The sequence below is a fragment of the Eretmochelys imbricata genome, chromosome 1 (assembly GCF_965152235.1).
Source record: "Eretmochelys imbricata isolate rEreImb1 chromosome 1, rEreImb1.hap1, whole genome shotgun sequence".
Lineage (NCBI taxonomy): Eukaryota > Metazoa > Chordata > Testudines > Cheloniidae > Eretmochelys > Eretmochelys imbricata.
The window spans coordinates 353,317,335-353,332,392 of record NC_135572.1 but is presented as its reverse complement, the minus strand read 5'-3'; the positions used below and the strand labels follow the sequence as shown (position 1 = coordinate 353,332,392).

At 44.8% G+C, this 15,058-nt stretch overlaps 1 protein-coding gene across 2 annotated transcripts in view; it reads right to left on the bottom strand.

Moving 5' to 3' along the window:
* Positions 1–699: 699 nt before the first annotated feature.
* The window catches only part of EXOC4 (exocyst complex component 4), a 595,663-nt gene continuing 581,304 nt past the window's right edge, over positions 700–15,058 (bottom strand). For both annotated transcript variants that reach the window (XM_077837141.1, XM_077837147.1), the window contains exon 18: positions 700–1,247. In XM_077837141.1, coding sequence (XP_077693267.1) covers positions 1,010–1,247 — 238 coding nt within the window. In that variant the 3' untranslated portion in view covers positions 700–1,009. The remainder of the gene's footprint in view (positions 1,248–15,058) is intronic.

Sequence of the window (15,058 nt, the reverse complement as noted above, 5' to 3'; positions counted from 1 at the left end):
ATCTCAGACAGGTGGGCCCTCGTAACCTACCTCCTCCTTCCTTCCCTGCCCATTACTGTTGAGTACATGTCTGCTACAGTACCTGTGATGTGAATCGGGGTGTATCTTTCAAGCAGGTGACTGACACAAGTGATATTTACGAAAAGGAGAGTTAAATGTCTGAAGAAGTTTCCCTGCCTGTTAAAAAGTTGAGTTGGCAATTTCCGCCTACTTCCACCATTATCTGGAACAGGATGATCTCTGGAAACTGATGATTCATGGCTCTGAGGCAGAGGAACTGTGGAAATTGAAATTGATGACCCAATGTGTTGCCTCTAATGATATATGAATTGGCTCAACACCATCCAAAATAAAAGCCAAGTTCCATCAGTCGGGAAACTAGCAACCAGTTCTCTTTGCAGTGGAAACAGCGAAGAAAAAAGAAAAATCAATGCACCTACACAGCATTGTACAGAAGAGCAATAGTGTCAACAGAACTCAAATCAACAAAACCTTGGGACAACTTCAAGACCATCAAGATTTCACAAATTAGATCGAGATCTGCCCTTGACGGTCATGGTGCTGTTTCCATTAGTGATAGCTGAACTTCCATTTACGGTATCAGACAAACAAAGAGAGAATCCTTCCCCTCACTGTCCCCCCGTCCCCCACAGCTGGCTGCCCCCTTTAGAACTCAAGGCAAAGCAGTAACAGCTCAACAGAGACAGCCCGATATTTATTTGCACCTCTATCCCCCTCCACCCCACCCCTATCCAAATTTCATCTAGGTTAAACTTTGTAAGTTTCCTCTTGGTAAAGGGAGATCAGTGCAAATGCTCTCAGGATAATACATTAGGGGAGCTTGGCATGATTAAGTGTAAAAAAACCCAAACCTCAGACTGTATGTCCCCTTGCTATTAGTACAGTACAATACCACCCATAACCTACATGTTTTATCAATAGTTACTGTAGATTGCACAGCAGGGGAAGTGGCCCATGCTGCTCTGATTCTGGGACATGATGGCATGGATTACACTGTAGTGATTTTCTTGTCCTTGGTGGCCTGTTTGATGGCAGCCTGCTCGCAGATGATCTCTTTCAGACGCTGCAGTCTCATGTTCTGGGTTGTCTGGTCCCCGACGCCAGTCTGGCTACGGTGCAGCAAGCTCAAGGCGTAGATGTACTCCAGCTCCGTGTACTTCACTCCTTGATCCACCACTACGTTTAAGAGCTCATCCGCCGTGTTGTACAGCATCTCATAATATTGCCTGTAAAGCAAGCAAGGAAACCAGCCATGAGCATGATCCCAGGTGCTTTTGAATCAATACATCCATTTACAGTATACTGTAATTTATGTATTATTGGTATTACGGTAGCGCCTATGAGTCCCAGTCACAGACCTGGGCCTCACCGTGCTAGGTGCTGTACAAACACAGAAAAGACGGTTCCTGCCCCCAAAGACTTACAATCTAAGTATAAGACGAGAGACAAAAGGTAATACAGACAGATCATAGAATATTAGGGTTGGAAAAGACCTCAAGAGGTCATCTAGTCCAACCCCCTGCTCAAAGCAGGACCAACCCCAACTAAATCATCCCAGCCAGGGAGTTGTCAAGCCAGGCCTTAAAAACCCCTAAGGAAGGAGATTCCACCACCTCCCCAGGGAACCCATTCCAGTGCTTCACCACCCTCCTAGTGAAATAGTGTTTCCTAATATCCAACCTAGACCTCCCCCACAGCAACTTGAGACCATTGCTCCTTGTTCTGTCATCTGCCACCACTGAGAACAGCTGAGCTCCATCCTCTTTGGAACCCCCCTTCAGGTAGTTGAAGGCTGCTATCAAATCCCCCCTCACTCTTCTCTTCTGCAGACTAAATAACCCCAGTTCCCTCAGCATCTCCTCGTAATTCCTGTGCCCCAGCCCCCTAATCATTTTCATTGCCCTCTGCTGGACTCTCTCCAATTTGTCCACATCCCTTCTGTAGTGGGGGGACCAAGACTGGACTCAATACTCCAGATGTGGTCCCACCAGTGCTGAACAGATAGACAGATGAGGAGGACATCCCTTGCGCCCCTCCACATCTCACACCATTCATCCACAACTAAATCACACCTCTGTGCCATGGGAACCTACAGGGAAAATCTTCTTTAGAAGTTAGCAACAGCAGGAATGTTATCTTTAGACATCTGGTCTCTAGAGGGCAGTGGGACAAGTACAAGCCAGCCAGCACATTGCAGTTCATTTAGACTTTCTCAGTCCAACCTGGTCAAAGGGCAGAAACCTTCGGGATTGGAGGGGTTCAATTAACATGATAAGAGCTTATGCCCTTGCCCCAACTAATGGATGCTAATAGGAAGTAGGGTTGTCAACCCTCCAGGATTGGCCTGGACTCGTCAGTAATTTCTGTGATGAAATATCCAGGAATACATCCAGCCAAAATTGGCAACCCTAATAGGAAGCAGAGTGGATCTACAGGCAGGGCCCTAAACTCAGAGTCAGTCAATGTCATTGTAATTGCCCAACATTTGAAAAAGAAATTCAAAAAATGAAAATGTCTTTCAGATGGGTCTGGGTGGCTCTTGGAATAAGTTAAAGCCGAGATGAGGGTCGTACAGAAGCTGCAGATCTCGTTAATTTCAATTAGTGTTAAATGCACCGAATTAAAGAATGAATTTTAAAGCTGTGAATTTAAGCAAGGAGTCACTTCAGTGATGAAGGTGTCACTTTCCAAGGGGGTTGATGGTGAACAGTCTGACAGTTAAGCACCGGACCATTATGGAAAGGTTGTGCTTTGATTGGCCTACGGATTGGATTTTATTCCTGTGGTCCAGCCAATGAGAAAGAAGCGATTACACTTGCTGTACTTCTATTGGATTTGTGGTAGGAGACTGGTTGAGAGGTTTTACTTTTTCCGCCCCCTCTTCTCCTAAGAACAAACCTATTTAATGACAAGCTCATTTTAATTATTTGTAAAACGAGGGAACGTCAGTGATCTCTCTAGAAAGAGGGAGTGTTGTCTAGTGGTTGGAGCAGGAGACTAGGAGTCAGGACACTGGGTTTCTTTGCATGGCACTATAACTGTGTGGCCTTGCACAAAACACACAGCTTCTTGGTGCCTCATCTGTACAATGGGTAGAATAATGCTTACCAAGAAGGATCTCATGAAGTTGCCAGGAGTCTGAGGTCCAGACTGTGCCATGAAGGGAGAGGCCAGTGTGGGGGTGGGCTGGAGCGCCCCAGGCCGGGGGCGCTTTGGAAGCATTATGCCTTAGGGTGCTGTTGGGTTATTCCCTTTAGGAAGCAGCATTTTCTTCCCTCCATGGCTATCCTACCCTTCCGGCCAGTGTTGAGGCGTCGGGGCTCTGGCTCCATCAACCCCCAGTCCCTTTAGCGGTGGCAGGTGCTGCAATTCTGGGCAGACCCTGCTGGGAGAAAGTTCCTTGTACACTGCTTTACTTGTGGAACTGCAAGGCTGGTTCTCCCAGGTAGGTGTTGAGACCAGCCTGCTGGGTCTGCTTTTCTCTGCGGGTGTCACAGGCACAGGGAGTGTAGGATGGACGGATGGATGGATAGATAGATGGAAAATCTCTCTTTGCCAGTTAGGAACCAACTACCCTTTTTCCTTTGTACGGATCCTAAACAAACAAGGGTCTTAGAAGCTCAGGATAAAGATCTATTTCTCTTTGCATGCAGTATATTGCAACAAGAACTCATTTCAAATGAGCACCATGACCCCTGTATGTCTCCCAGCTGCAGAGCAAGGGAAGGCAGGAACGCTGCAGTGTGTCTGAAGGTGAAGTCGGTGTTGTTTGTGTGAGCTCCGGCAATGGGACGTGGTGGAGTAAATAATTTAAGCGCTTCCAGGGGTGACCCAGGAAAGTTATCACCTTCGGCTCCTCTCCGCTGTTTGAATGCATTAAAATGGCAATCCGAGGAGCCACTAGAAAGCGGTGCACTAAATATTACATTCCTCCGGTCCTTTGGTGTGCAGACCCCAGGGATGGCCTAAGTGAGAGACCCCACTGCCTGCACACAGTACCCAGCATACTGGAGCACTAATCAGTTTTACAGATGGCCTTGTCCAGGTGCCGCAAAGCTCACATTGTGACTGGCTAGATTCTCACACTGTACTGGTCTTGCTACAGTCCAGCAGAGATGTTATCTGTCTCTGTGTCCTTCAAGACTTAATCCACTGCTGCAGCTTGAAGGATTTGTTCCCGTAGCTCGAGTCTGTTCCCAAGTTATCCTCATCCTGAGCCGGCGGGGGGAGGGGGTGTGTGTGTGTGGTTCTGACGGCTAAATGATGGTGACACAAAACTCATCCCCAATTTGGAGCACAACACAGGATGGGTGATGGACAGGAGTTCGGGTGAGCTGTCCGAGTGTGTGTGTCAGAGGCGGGGTGTGCAGGGAAGGGCAGAGGAAATGGAAATAGAAAGAAGCTCCTTAAGAGCGTTCCACTGGGTTAAACTGAAAAACAAAGAGAGCTGGTTAGTTTCCAGGTTAACGTTACAGTCAAGAAAGTTCCTGGAGCTAGAGAGAGTCAAAGAGCCAGTTCACTGGTGAAGTTTCCGAGCCATCACAAGACATCCCCTGAGAGTTTGTGACGTTGCTGGTACTGCAAGGCACTATCCCCACCAGAAACATAGGACAAACGGGTCAGGGAATCTGTGATGATATTGAACAGTGGCTCCCAAACTTTCTTGTGTCAAGGACGCCTTTGGCATCTGCCTAACTGTCCCCGATCACTTTTATTTCCGGGGCTACCGTAACTCCCCCGCCAGCATGGGAACGGTGCGTGAGAGGTCACACAATGTGGAGGACACCATTTTGAGAACAACCTGGTGTCCTCCACACAGAAAAAGTGCCGGAATGCTGTTCGGGTGAGTTCCAGCCCTGGGTCAGGGGATGGATCCCCGCATAACCCTCAGTGGATGAAATCCACCCATTTCACCCAGAACAGGCTTAATAACTATGCCTTTTATAGTGCCTCTCACCTCAAGGAATCCCAGTGTTTTACTGGCTATGTTATCTAGAGCACTCACCTGTTCAAGAGTGTGTGTGGAGGGGTGTGAGACAGACAGACAGACAGGAGAGATCTTCTACTGCCCTCTAGTTGCTGCGGTCTGGAGACGTTATAACCCCTAATAGTATTTCAGCCACACACTTCTGGGCAGGTCTGCTACTCCATCGAACATCCAAGTCATCCATGTTTTCCTCACTGATTTCAATACAGAATGATTTTGTTCCCGTCCTGAACTTCGTTACGTCACGCCTATATTAGCAGCCCTATGGCAGCTTCCATGGAGTGAGCCCCCCGAAAAGATAAAATGTCCAGGGGCAACATTGGATGTTCTAAGTTTTTATTGCTGTATTCTTTTTAGCAGCTGTTTCTCTGTCTCACTCACTCTGACTGGGATGTTGACTGTGCTGAATGAAACCAACGCTATTTCAGACGGTGGTCAAAAACATCTATTTTCCCCAGGTAAGAAGCATTTTGTAAGGCTGAGACTGCCCCTTTAAGAGCACGGCCCTGAAACCTTTTATGGAACGTTCGTAGAGCATCACTGGGGAAAGCTAAGAAACTTTGGGACCAAATTGCTTAATACTGCACTAAAATAATGAGAGACCAAGCCTAACTTTGTCTCCTACGTGTCCTGAAATAGACCTGTCTAATGCTGGTACTATAATCCCAGCAGAATGACAAAGCCTCAACACTCTGCTGATAGCAAAATGGATAACAAAGTCCTGAGGAGCCCTTACTGTGGGGCAAAACTGTTTAACTCAGGAACCCATCATGAAGAAGCCAACACGTCTAGCCAACCATACTAATGGATCCACTATTCTTTTAGGGTCAGATCCTGCCTCCAGTAGCGTAGCTGCGGGGGGAGCAGCTGCTCTCCCATTGAGCACAAGTGGTGCCTTTTTAATTTTTTGGCACCTTTTAAAATTGTTACTCACCCGGCGGCGCTCTGGGTCTTCGCTGGCCGGTCCGGCACTTTGGTGGCGGGGCCCTTCACGCGCTCCAGGTCCTTGGCGGCATTTCGGCGGCGAGGGCCTTCAGTACTGCTGGGGACCCGGAGCGCCGCCCGGTGAGTACAAGCGGGTGACACCTTTCTTTATGTCCGCTCCCCCTGTTCGCTCCACCTAGCTACGCCACTGCCTGCCTCCCCTCCCATGTTGGTGCACAGGAGCCAAAAACCTCCGCAGACCTTGGGCAGTTCCAGGTTTGTGGATGTAGTGGCAGATCACAGAACGGGGCATGTTCCCCTTTATAGCCCCAGGGCTGCCACAAGCTGTCTCCCAGCCAGCTGCTTGCAGCTCAGCCAGTTCTTCAGCTAAGCAGTCAATGGGAACTCTGGTCACAAGCAGGGGAGCTGAATAGCACGAGTAGCTTCGCGGTCAAGTGGGCTAAGCATGGGACTAAGGAGCACTGGACAATTGATTTTTATTCCAGCTTCTTCTTTTGACCTTAGTTAAGTCTCTTAACCTTTCTTGCCTGAGATTCCCCATTTGCAAAATCCTGTGGCAAACGGGATGCTGTGATGATAAAGGCGTAAAATCTGAAAGATGGCTCTCTAAAGTGAGGCTCCTAAATCCATATCGAGGCACCTAAATAAATGGTCTGATTTTTCTGAAGTGCTGAGCAACCAGCAGCTCCCATTAACCTCCCTGGGAGCTGCTGGGTGCTCAAAACACGTTGGAAAATCAGACCACATATTTAAGTGCCTAAATATGAATGTAGGAATCTAATTTTAGAGTAAGTTTGAAAATCTTGTTCAATGTGTATTACCTACACCCCTCTTCCCCACTCACCCTCTACATTAAAAAAACAGTAAGGTTGTAAAGTCAAGCACTCAAAAGTCAAAAAATGCCTGCCCCCTTTGGAGAACTTAGCTGCAAAGCTCAAACAAATTTCTACTGAGCACGTGCACACTGAGATTTTTCAGAAGTTTATAAATTTAGCCAGATTGAGGTGGATTTTCACAGGGATGGCAAAAGGCATATCCCTAACGTAACAGTCACTCCCCTGCCAAATTTCAAGTCCCTGCACCAACGTATGGGGGCAGTAGAGCCTCTCAAGGAAAAGGTCACCAGAATTTTTGTCTAACATGGGCAAAACAACTTATTTCCCCTTAATCTCTTTCTCAGAAACGGCCGAACCATTCCCGCTGAAACTTTCCAAAACAAGCCAGCCTGAGAAATTTCAGCCCAAAGTTTGGTGAAGTTGTAAGCAACCAAATTATAAGCAACCGAAAGCAGGGTCTTACCCAGGGAAATGTCAGGCAGCCATAATGCTAGGCTGCACTATAATGTGCTAAAAGCACACACAAAACCTTCTGGTGCTCTCCCTGGCCCCAGCTCATCTGGACACCTGCTCTTTTCAAAACTTTCTGAAATGTTTCAAACTATACACAGGCAGCTGGGTCACACGTCTCTTTTAGCAGGAGGCTGGACAAAGATGTCCACATCCCTTTTATTTAGGGTGACCAGACAGCAAGTGTGAAAAATCGGGATGGGGTGAGGGGTAATAGGAGCCCTATATAAGAAAAAGACCCAAAAATCAGGACTGTCCCTATAAAATCAGGACATCTGGTCACCCTACTTTTATTTGTCTGTCTGTGGAAGCATTTATGTTACACTGACCGGCCTGGGATATGAGCTCCTGGTTTTGGGGTGCATCCTAACAAATCATCTTGCTGACCCTCACTAAATCTCCATGTGATCAATAGGTTTGAGTTGGCACCAGGGAAACAGAAAAGGTTCACAACCTTGTCCAAAAGTGCTAACACTGGCCCCGCATTCACCATGACGATGCAGATTGCCTCCTCCCCCCTTCCCCTCTGTAATGTGTCCTAAACCCTCAGTTTCTTTTGCAGTAGAAATCGGCACCTAATCAATTCAGGAGTCACCTGTCACTCTTTTCAGAATCAGATTATTTTTTTAATTAAAAATTTCCTACAAAGAAAAAGAAAGGTATGCATTTTTAATTGGGTAAAATGAAAACTTGGCCTCTCTGGCATTGCATCGCCTTTGGCCAAGCCCGATTTGTAGGAATAATTATTCACTGCGTTACTGAGTCTGCTCAACTTTTCCTCCCTTGTCTTTGAAAGTATTAATAAATATTGATCAGACACACTCCTGTTTGCCTTTGCCAAAGCAATTCTAATGGACTCATCTCCTGATGTTATCAAATAATGAAATATGAAAGAGTGAGTGGAATTAATCTCTTGTTCTGTGATTTTTTATTTAGGCTCTTCATTTTACTTTCAGAAATGCGTTTGTGCTTGCCACTACAAATGTTCTTTTGATTGTCAGAAGGGGAGGACAGGTTATGGAGAGTTGTTCTGCACTCAGTGGAACTTCACAAAATACTTTGCTTTTTAATCTTGCCATTTAAAACGTAAAAAAACCCAATTAACATTTATCAGAAGTCTCTTCCACCATCTGATGAGACAAGTTAATAAATACTAATATGTATTAACACACCTAGCAAAAAACCCCTAATGCCCTTGGCCTCCAATCAGCTTCATTGTGACTGTGTTTGGGTGCAAGGGTCCACCCCTGCATGGAAAATCAGATCTGCCAGGCAGTCAGATACACAAAGACAGGCGCAGTATCAGAACCTGTATAGAATGGAACAGATTGGAGCCTGATCCCACAAATCTTTCGCACCTGAGGAGACCCACTGAAGTCACGGAGCTGCTTGAGAGAGTGAGGACTATTTGTGTGATTGTAAGCTTGTTGGGAGCAGGGACTGTCTCTTTGTTCTGTGTTTGTACATCACCTTGCACAATGCGGACCCGATCCATTACTGGGGCCCTTATTATTACAAATAAATAATAACAACTGTGTGAACACAGGTTAGACCTATGATACTCAGACCTCAGTGGTTCAGGAGCCAAATTAGTGATCAACATTAGCCAGAAGAGCCACAGTAGTGTGAATTCACTGTTTCATTTACTCTCTCTCTCTCTAAATTGTCGCAGCAAAATGACTGACCAAGTATTCTACAAGTGGTTAATAATGTAGTAAAAGCATCCTGATTGGTTAATAATTAATTCACACAGTGTTTTAATATCAAGTGCTATAAAGAGCCGCAGGAGACACATTAAAGAGCCACTTGCAGCTCCCAAGCCTCAGTCTGAGTATCATTGGATCGATTCGCTCTCAGCTGGGTCTTCTCTGCCAAGGGCCCATGACGTTGCAAAGGCTCTTGTGATCACCCTGAGTAAAGTTGCAGCATCTTCCCTGTATCGAGAGCCTGTGGCAAATGCCAGTCGGGCTAATCTCAGCATTTAAAGGACACCATAGGGCGCCAGGCTGTCCTCCAGGCCCTCTGGCACTGCCGCCCAAGGCATTAAATCCTGTATATGGGTGTTGGTGCCCAAACAAATCAGGAAGGTTTTTGTGACTCTGAGGGGTAAAAATACTAATCAGGCCTCTCCTTTGTGTACCCTCCCCGGTAAGAGAAGAAGGGGCCATGCAAAGCAAAAGATAGGTCAGGTTTAAAACAAATAAGGAATTGGTTCTTCACACATGGTCTGACATTGCTCTCCCTTACACTCCAGTAAATCAAGAGGAACTCCATTGTTACACCAGAGTAAAAGTGGTGATCAGAGCCAGGCTCACACTGTGTGATCAGCTACTGTCACATACCATCTCCAGATCTGGAAAGGACTGGATGATGTTACAGCCAATACGAAGAGTCTGTGGCAGTTACGCATGCTGAGATACAGGCAATCAAAGTTCATGCTTCAGGTGGTAAGCCAAGTGTGCAACCACTATGGAGAGGAGCATATCCCCACTCCAGCTTTATCCCATTCTGCTCATGTCCCTCTCAGTGCAGGAGCAGGACTGATGCATTCTCAGAGCGAGTCCCTCCAAGCTACTGGCAACGTGGCTTTAGCACTGGTGGGAGTTGATCACTGCAGGGTCAGGAAGAAATTCAACCTTCTTGTTTGCACAACTGATCAGCTGGGGACGTGGACCTGGTTTGATGGCTCATTGGCTTGACCTGGTATGGCAGACCTTATATCTATACATCTTTTACAAGTTCTTAGAATGGATTACTCCTGATGTCAGGTGACAGTAAAAGCAATTACCTCCTTAGGAGAGGAAGGAAACAACTAATTCACTCCCTTCCTTTTGCTCTTTAGAATGGGAGAAGCCGGAGAGGGTGATAGATGCCTCAGGACCAGTCCTCTCTGTCTATATTCACCCAGCAGATTGGTGGCAGTAATACAGAGGCTTAGGGAGGGATGGGGGGAGGGAAGTGATGGAATATCTCAGAACTTCAATGATGGTTCAAAGGACGACCCGGGGGAAGCGCTTCAACAGCTGGTAATACAGGCAGCGGAACCAGCCTTGTCTTTATGACATGAAACTTATTTGGAAAACACAAGGCTCAGTCCTGCCACCCTTGCTCGTGTGAGTGGTCCCTAACTCATCTCATGGAAAGCCCCTGGGCCATTTATTTAAGGCCTGTTCACCTGTCAGGGCTGGGGCATTGGGCCCAAAGTTTCTGAATTCTCTGGTGTGTCCTAAAATTCTTATGGTAGGATTTAGGGTAAGAGGATAAACACTATGCCTTGATCTTTAGAGCACGTGGAGCTGGATCTAATGCCCAGTGAAGTCAATGGGACTCTTTCTATTGATTTCAGTAGGCTTTGGATCTGGCCCATGAAGAATTACTGCTGTAAGTGACTCCCTTCTGTACTAACAACAAACGGGAGATATTGATATCCGTGTCGGACATGATGCTGGGATCAAATGAAGACACGCTGAGAACAAATCTGAAGAGACGGAACAAAAGAAGCCAAAGACCAGAAAAGAGGGTTGTGTTTTCAAAATGATGGTTTCAAAACAAAACGTCCAGATCCCCAGTACTGAATCCATTTAACAATGCTGCAGTTCTGAGCACGTTTATTAGACATAAAAACCTCTTTGTAAAAATGATCATCTCTTGAACTTTCTTTTTTGGAGGAAAGAAAAAAAAGAGGGTTTCTCACTTAAAATTTTTTTTTTTCTGAAAAGGCAGTCATGATGAGACAAGCTCCTTTGAGAGCTATTAATACGACTCTCCATTTAAATGCTAATGTTAACCTATAACCCGGGACCTGCACACAGAAAAGTTTTTCAGAGGATGGTCAGGTGAATTCAAAATTCAATCACGATTTTCTTAAGAATGATTTGCTCTCATCTTAAGAGAAAGACCTTCCGATTTCTGCTGTGTTATTTTAGAATAAGGAACATCACTTTTATTATTCATATTTTCACATAGATGCCAATTCTGTAACAACGCAAGGCAGTGAGGTATGGATTCCGCAGCTACAAATTCAGCTCTGAATGCTGGCTTAGCAAATATAGGAAACGTTCTTCCCATTATATCCTCCCCTTTTTTTGTCCATACCCACAAATATGCTGGGTGCTATACAAAGCAAGTAAAATGACCTCTCTTAAGGAGTTAACCACAGGTGAGAATAACAAACAATAGGCGGTCAAGATGAAGAAAGCGAAAGGTTGCAGTAATCAGTCACTTAGTGTAAGTACGTGCAAGATCTTGGTGGTGCCAGTAAGTTATATATTCAGAGAGCGTGTGAGTGAACGAGTAAGAGCATATGTATATATGTGTCCTTTAACTCCTGAAACTAAAGGACAGTATTGGCACAAGAACAAATGAATATATATTGGCCATGAATAAATTTAGGCTGGAAATTAGAAGAAGGGTTCTAACTATCTAAGGAGTAAGGTGCTGGAACAGCCTCGCAATAGGAGTAGTAGGGGGCAAACAACCAATTGTTGGTTTTAAGTTGGCGCTTGATAAGTTGATGAATAGGATGTGACGTGGCTGCCTGTGATAACGGGACTGGACTAGATGAACCAGTCTTTTGTTTCTAGATCATTTCTTGTTGGCCATGTGGAAGAAGAAGGTTTGGGGAGTGATTTGAATGGGGAGACAAGAGGGTGATGGATTGGCGAACTGGGATTGTGGGGACATTATCTGTAGGGAGCACAAGAGATAGGGGTGGGAGAGGAAATCTAACAGGTTAAAGGTGGGTGTCATTAGTGGAGCAGTGGGGGCAGGAGGGAGATGAGGTCTAAAATGTTGGCTGCAGCAGCATTGTGCAGGGCCCTGAATGCAAAGGCAAGACTTTTAAACTTGATACACTGGGCAAAGGGGAGCCCATGGAATCCAGTATTTCTCAGACATTCCCACTCTTTACAAAGACAACTGTGATTTTTGCATGCTTTCCAATTATGTTTGTTTTAAAGCAAGTAGGAGCCTACAAAGGTGAGTTCCTGGTCCTTCTTTCCCACTGGGAGCTCATGAGAGCATAAAAGCAATTAGAAATGGAACACTTACTACTGTACCTCACAGAGTCCATTCTACCAGATGTGCAGGATCACTTCCTACACTGTATTCTCTACGTGCTATGTCCAGTCATGGTCCCACTATTCCTCATAATCCTTTTAAAATGTTCTTTGTTTAACTTAATCCGATTTACATTCTTTTGGGCCTGTTCAGACAATGATAGCGATCCTAATAATGATCCTTCATTTCAAAAGAACTTTGCAACCGTACAATTGATCACTTCACATGCTACTGACATGCAGCCTCTTGTCAGAGGAAAGAAAGACAGCAGCTCTGTAACAGGGCAGTGCAAGACTATGTAGCAATTCAGGACAGGAAATGAAGAATACTATCACCAATATCTTCCTGAAGTAAAACAAGAATAAAGTATATAAACAATTTCATTTAGGGGAATAATGACGGAAATTTTCAAGAAGTGAAATGGTGTGTTAAAGGAAATATAACTTGAAAGGAAGAAATAACAGAGAATTTATAAAATAATGCTACTTTGCACTCCTCTGAAAATCAAAACATGTTATAGGTTCTTTAGACTTTATGGCCAGAAAGGAGCATCATGATCATCTAGTCTGACCTCTGCAAATCACAGGCCACAGAACCTCACCCACCCACTCCTGTAATAGACCCTTAACCTTCGGCTGAGTTACCAAACTCCTGAAATCTTGAGTTAAAGACTTTAAGTTACAGAGAATCCACCATCAGCAAGTGACCTGTGCCCCACTCTGAAGAGGAGGGTGGAAAAAACCCCCAGGGTCTCTGCCAGTCTGACCTGGGGGCAAATTCCTTCCTGGCCCCAAAGATGGCAAACAGTTACACCCTGAGCACGTGGGCAAGATCCACCAGCCACACAGCTGGGAAAGAATTCTTTATAGTAACTCAGAGCCCTCCCCATCTAGTGGCCCATCACCAACCGCTGAAGATATTTGCTAATAGCAGTTGCGGATGGGCCATATGCCATTGTAGCCAATCTCATCATACCATCCCCTCCATAAACTTATCAAGCTCACCAAACTTTTATGAATTAAGGTTTACAACCCCTTCCAGTGAGGTGGGGGTAGTGTGAGCTCCTTTTACAAATGGGGGAACTAAGACACAGAGAGTTTAAGTGACTTGTCCAAAGAAAAAAAAACAGTGGCAGAGATGAGAATAGAGCACTGATGTCCCATCACCCAGATCTGTACCTGAGCCTCCCTTTGGGGACAGACTCCAGAGTCCAGGACTCTAACCTGGGGGCCAAGCAATTTTGCCTAAGAGTTTTTTTTAAAGAAGCCTAAAACTAAACTTCTGAATCCATATTAAGGCATCAAAAAAGACAATTCAAACCTGTTAAATGATTGCTCATAAACAATGTCTATGACACTCCTGGTGGCTTCACATTGACTAGCAAAATGAAGCGAAGAACAGAAATTCTCACTCTCCAAATGGAACTTTATAGGGTATTAAATAAGCACCCTCAGCACTTATCTAAATCTTTAATTAGTTCTATAATACACTGATGATATCAAGGCTAATTAAATTTATACAGATAAAGAGCAATGAAATTCTAGCCAAGTGAGCTGGAAAGTACATATTAAATAGTAAATTTAATGGTTCAAGCAGATAAGTGCAAATTTATATAAAAAAAATTCAATTCAATTTACATGTTGTACTCAAATTGATTCTGAGTGTGCAAATGATTGGGAAAAAATCTTTTTGAATATATCAGTAAAAGTGCTCATCTGACTTGTTTAAATATCAGTTATTAATGCCTGCATTTGCAAATAAACCACGCATATTTGCATTTTTACTGCATATGGTAAAATATTACCTAAACCGTATGCCAGTTTATAAAGAATATGAAGCCATTTTTCCCCCTGCCTCATGTGTAAACGAGGGGAGACTTGGAAATGAATGCAGCCCCGAAGAGGAGAGTCAGCAGTTCGAAGGAAAGTACTGCAAAAACTGCTCCAGTCAGCAAAAAAACTAATACAATTCTAGCTACCCCTTGGGAACGACAATTACTGTGGCTAAAATCCTGCCATATTTATAATCAACTGGTTCAGAACTGCACAGAAAAGCCTGATGCTGTAATCAAGGGCCGGCGTAGTGGTGCGCATTTGCAAGTGTTTAATGGAAATAGACATTAATATTATTGGTGTGTGAAGGGCACATCTTATGGGATCACGTCATTTATTTATAATCAAAGCAAAATACGTGGCAACATGGGAAAGGCTGTATCAGATATTGCGTCCTTCTAATCCAACATCCTGCTCTGGCAGCAGTCAGGAGCTGATGCTTCCAAAAACCTTTTAAACTCAATATAACTGACCAATTGCCTAAATTCCATGTTCTTGAAAAGGACCAGCTTATGCTCTGATTTCACTCATGAATTCTCTTGGCTTGCCTACTTTAGTGGCTGCCAATGCTGGTAACTGGACTTTTATGGGCAGTGACACCAAAACCAGAATGTGGTCTTTTGCCAATTGGACATGTGGCAACTTCCACTGGGTCACCACTTTTTAGATTCTTTGCTTCAAGGGCAAAGCTATTGCCTCACATAAGATGATGTAATGTCCTTTTGGTGACATCAAGGTTCAACATCATCACGTTGTGTGAGCCCTGAAGATTCTGGGGGCTTTTGGAATGGTCTGCAAGTTCTTGCTTGCTGGACATGGGACAGAGGACTATCAAAGTCAAGACTACAATGAAGCATCCTAAGTATCAT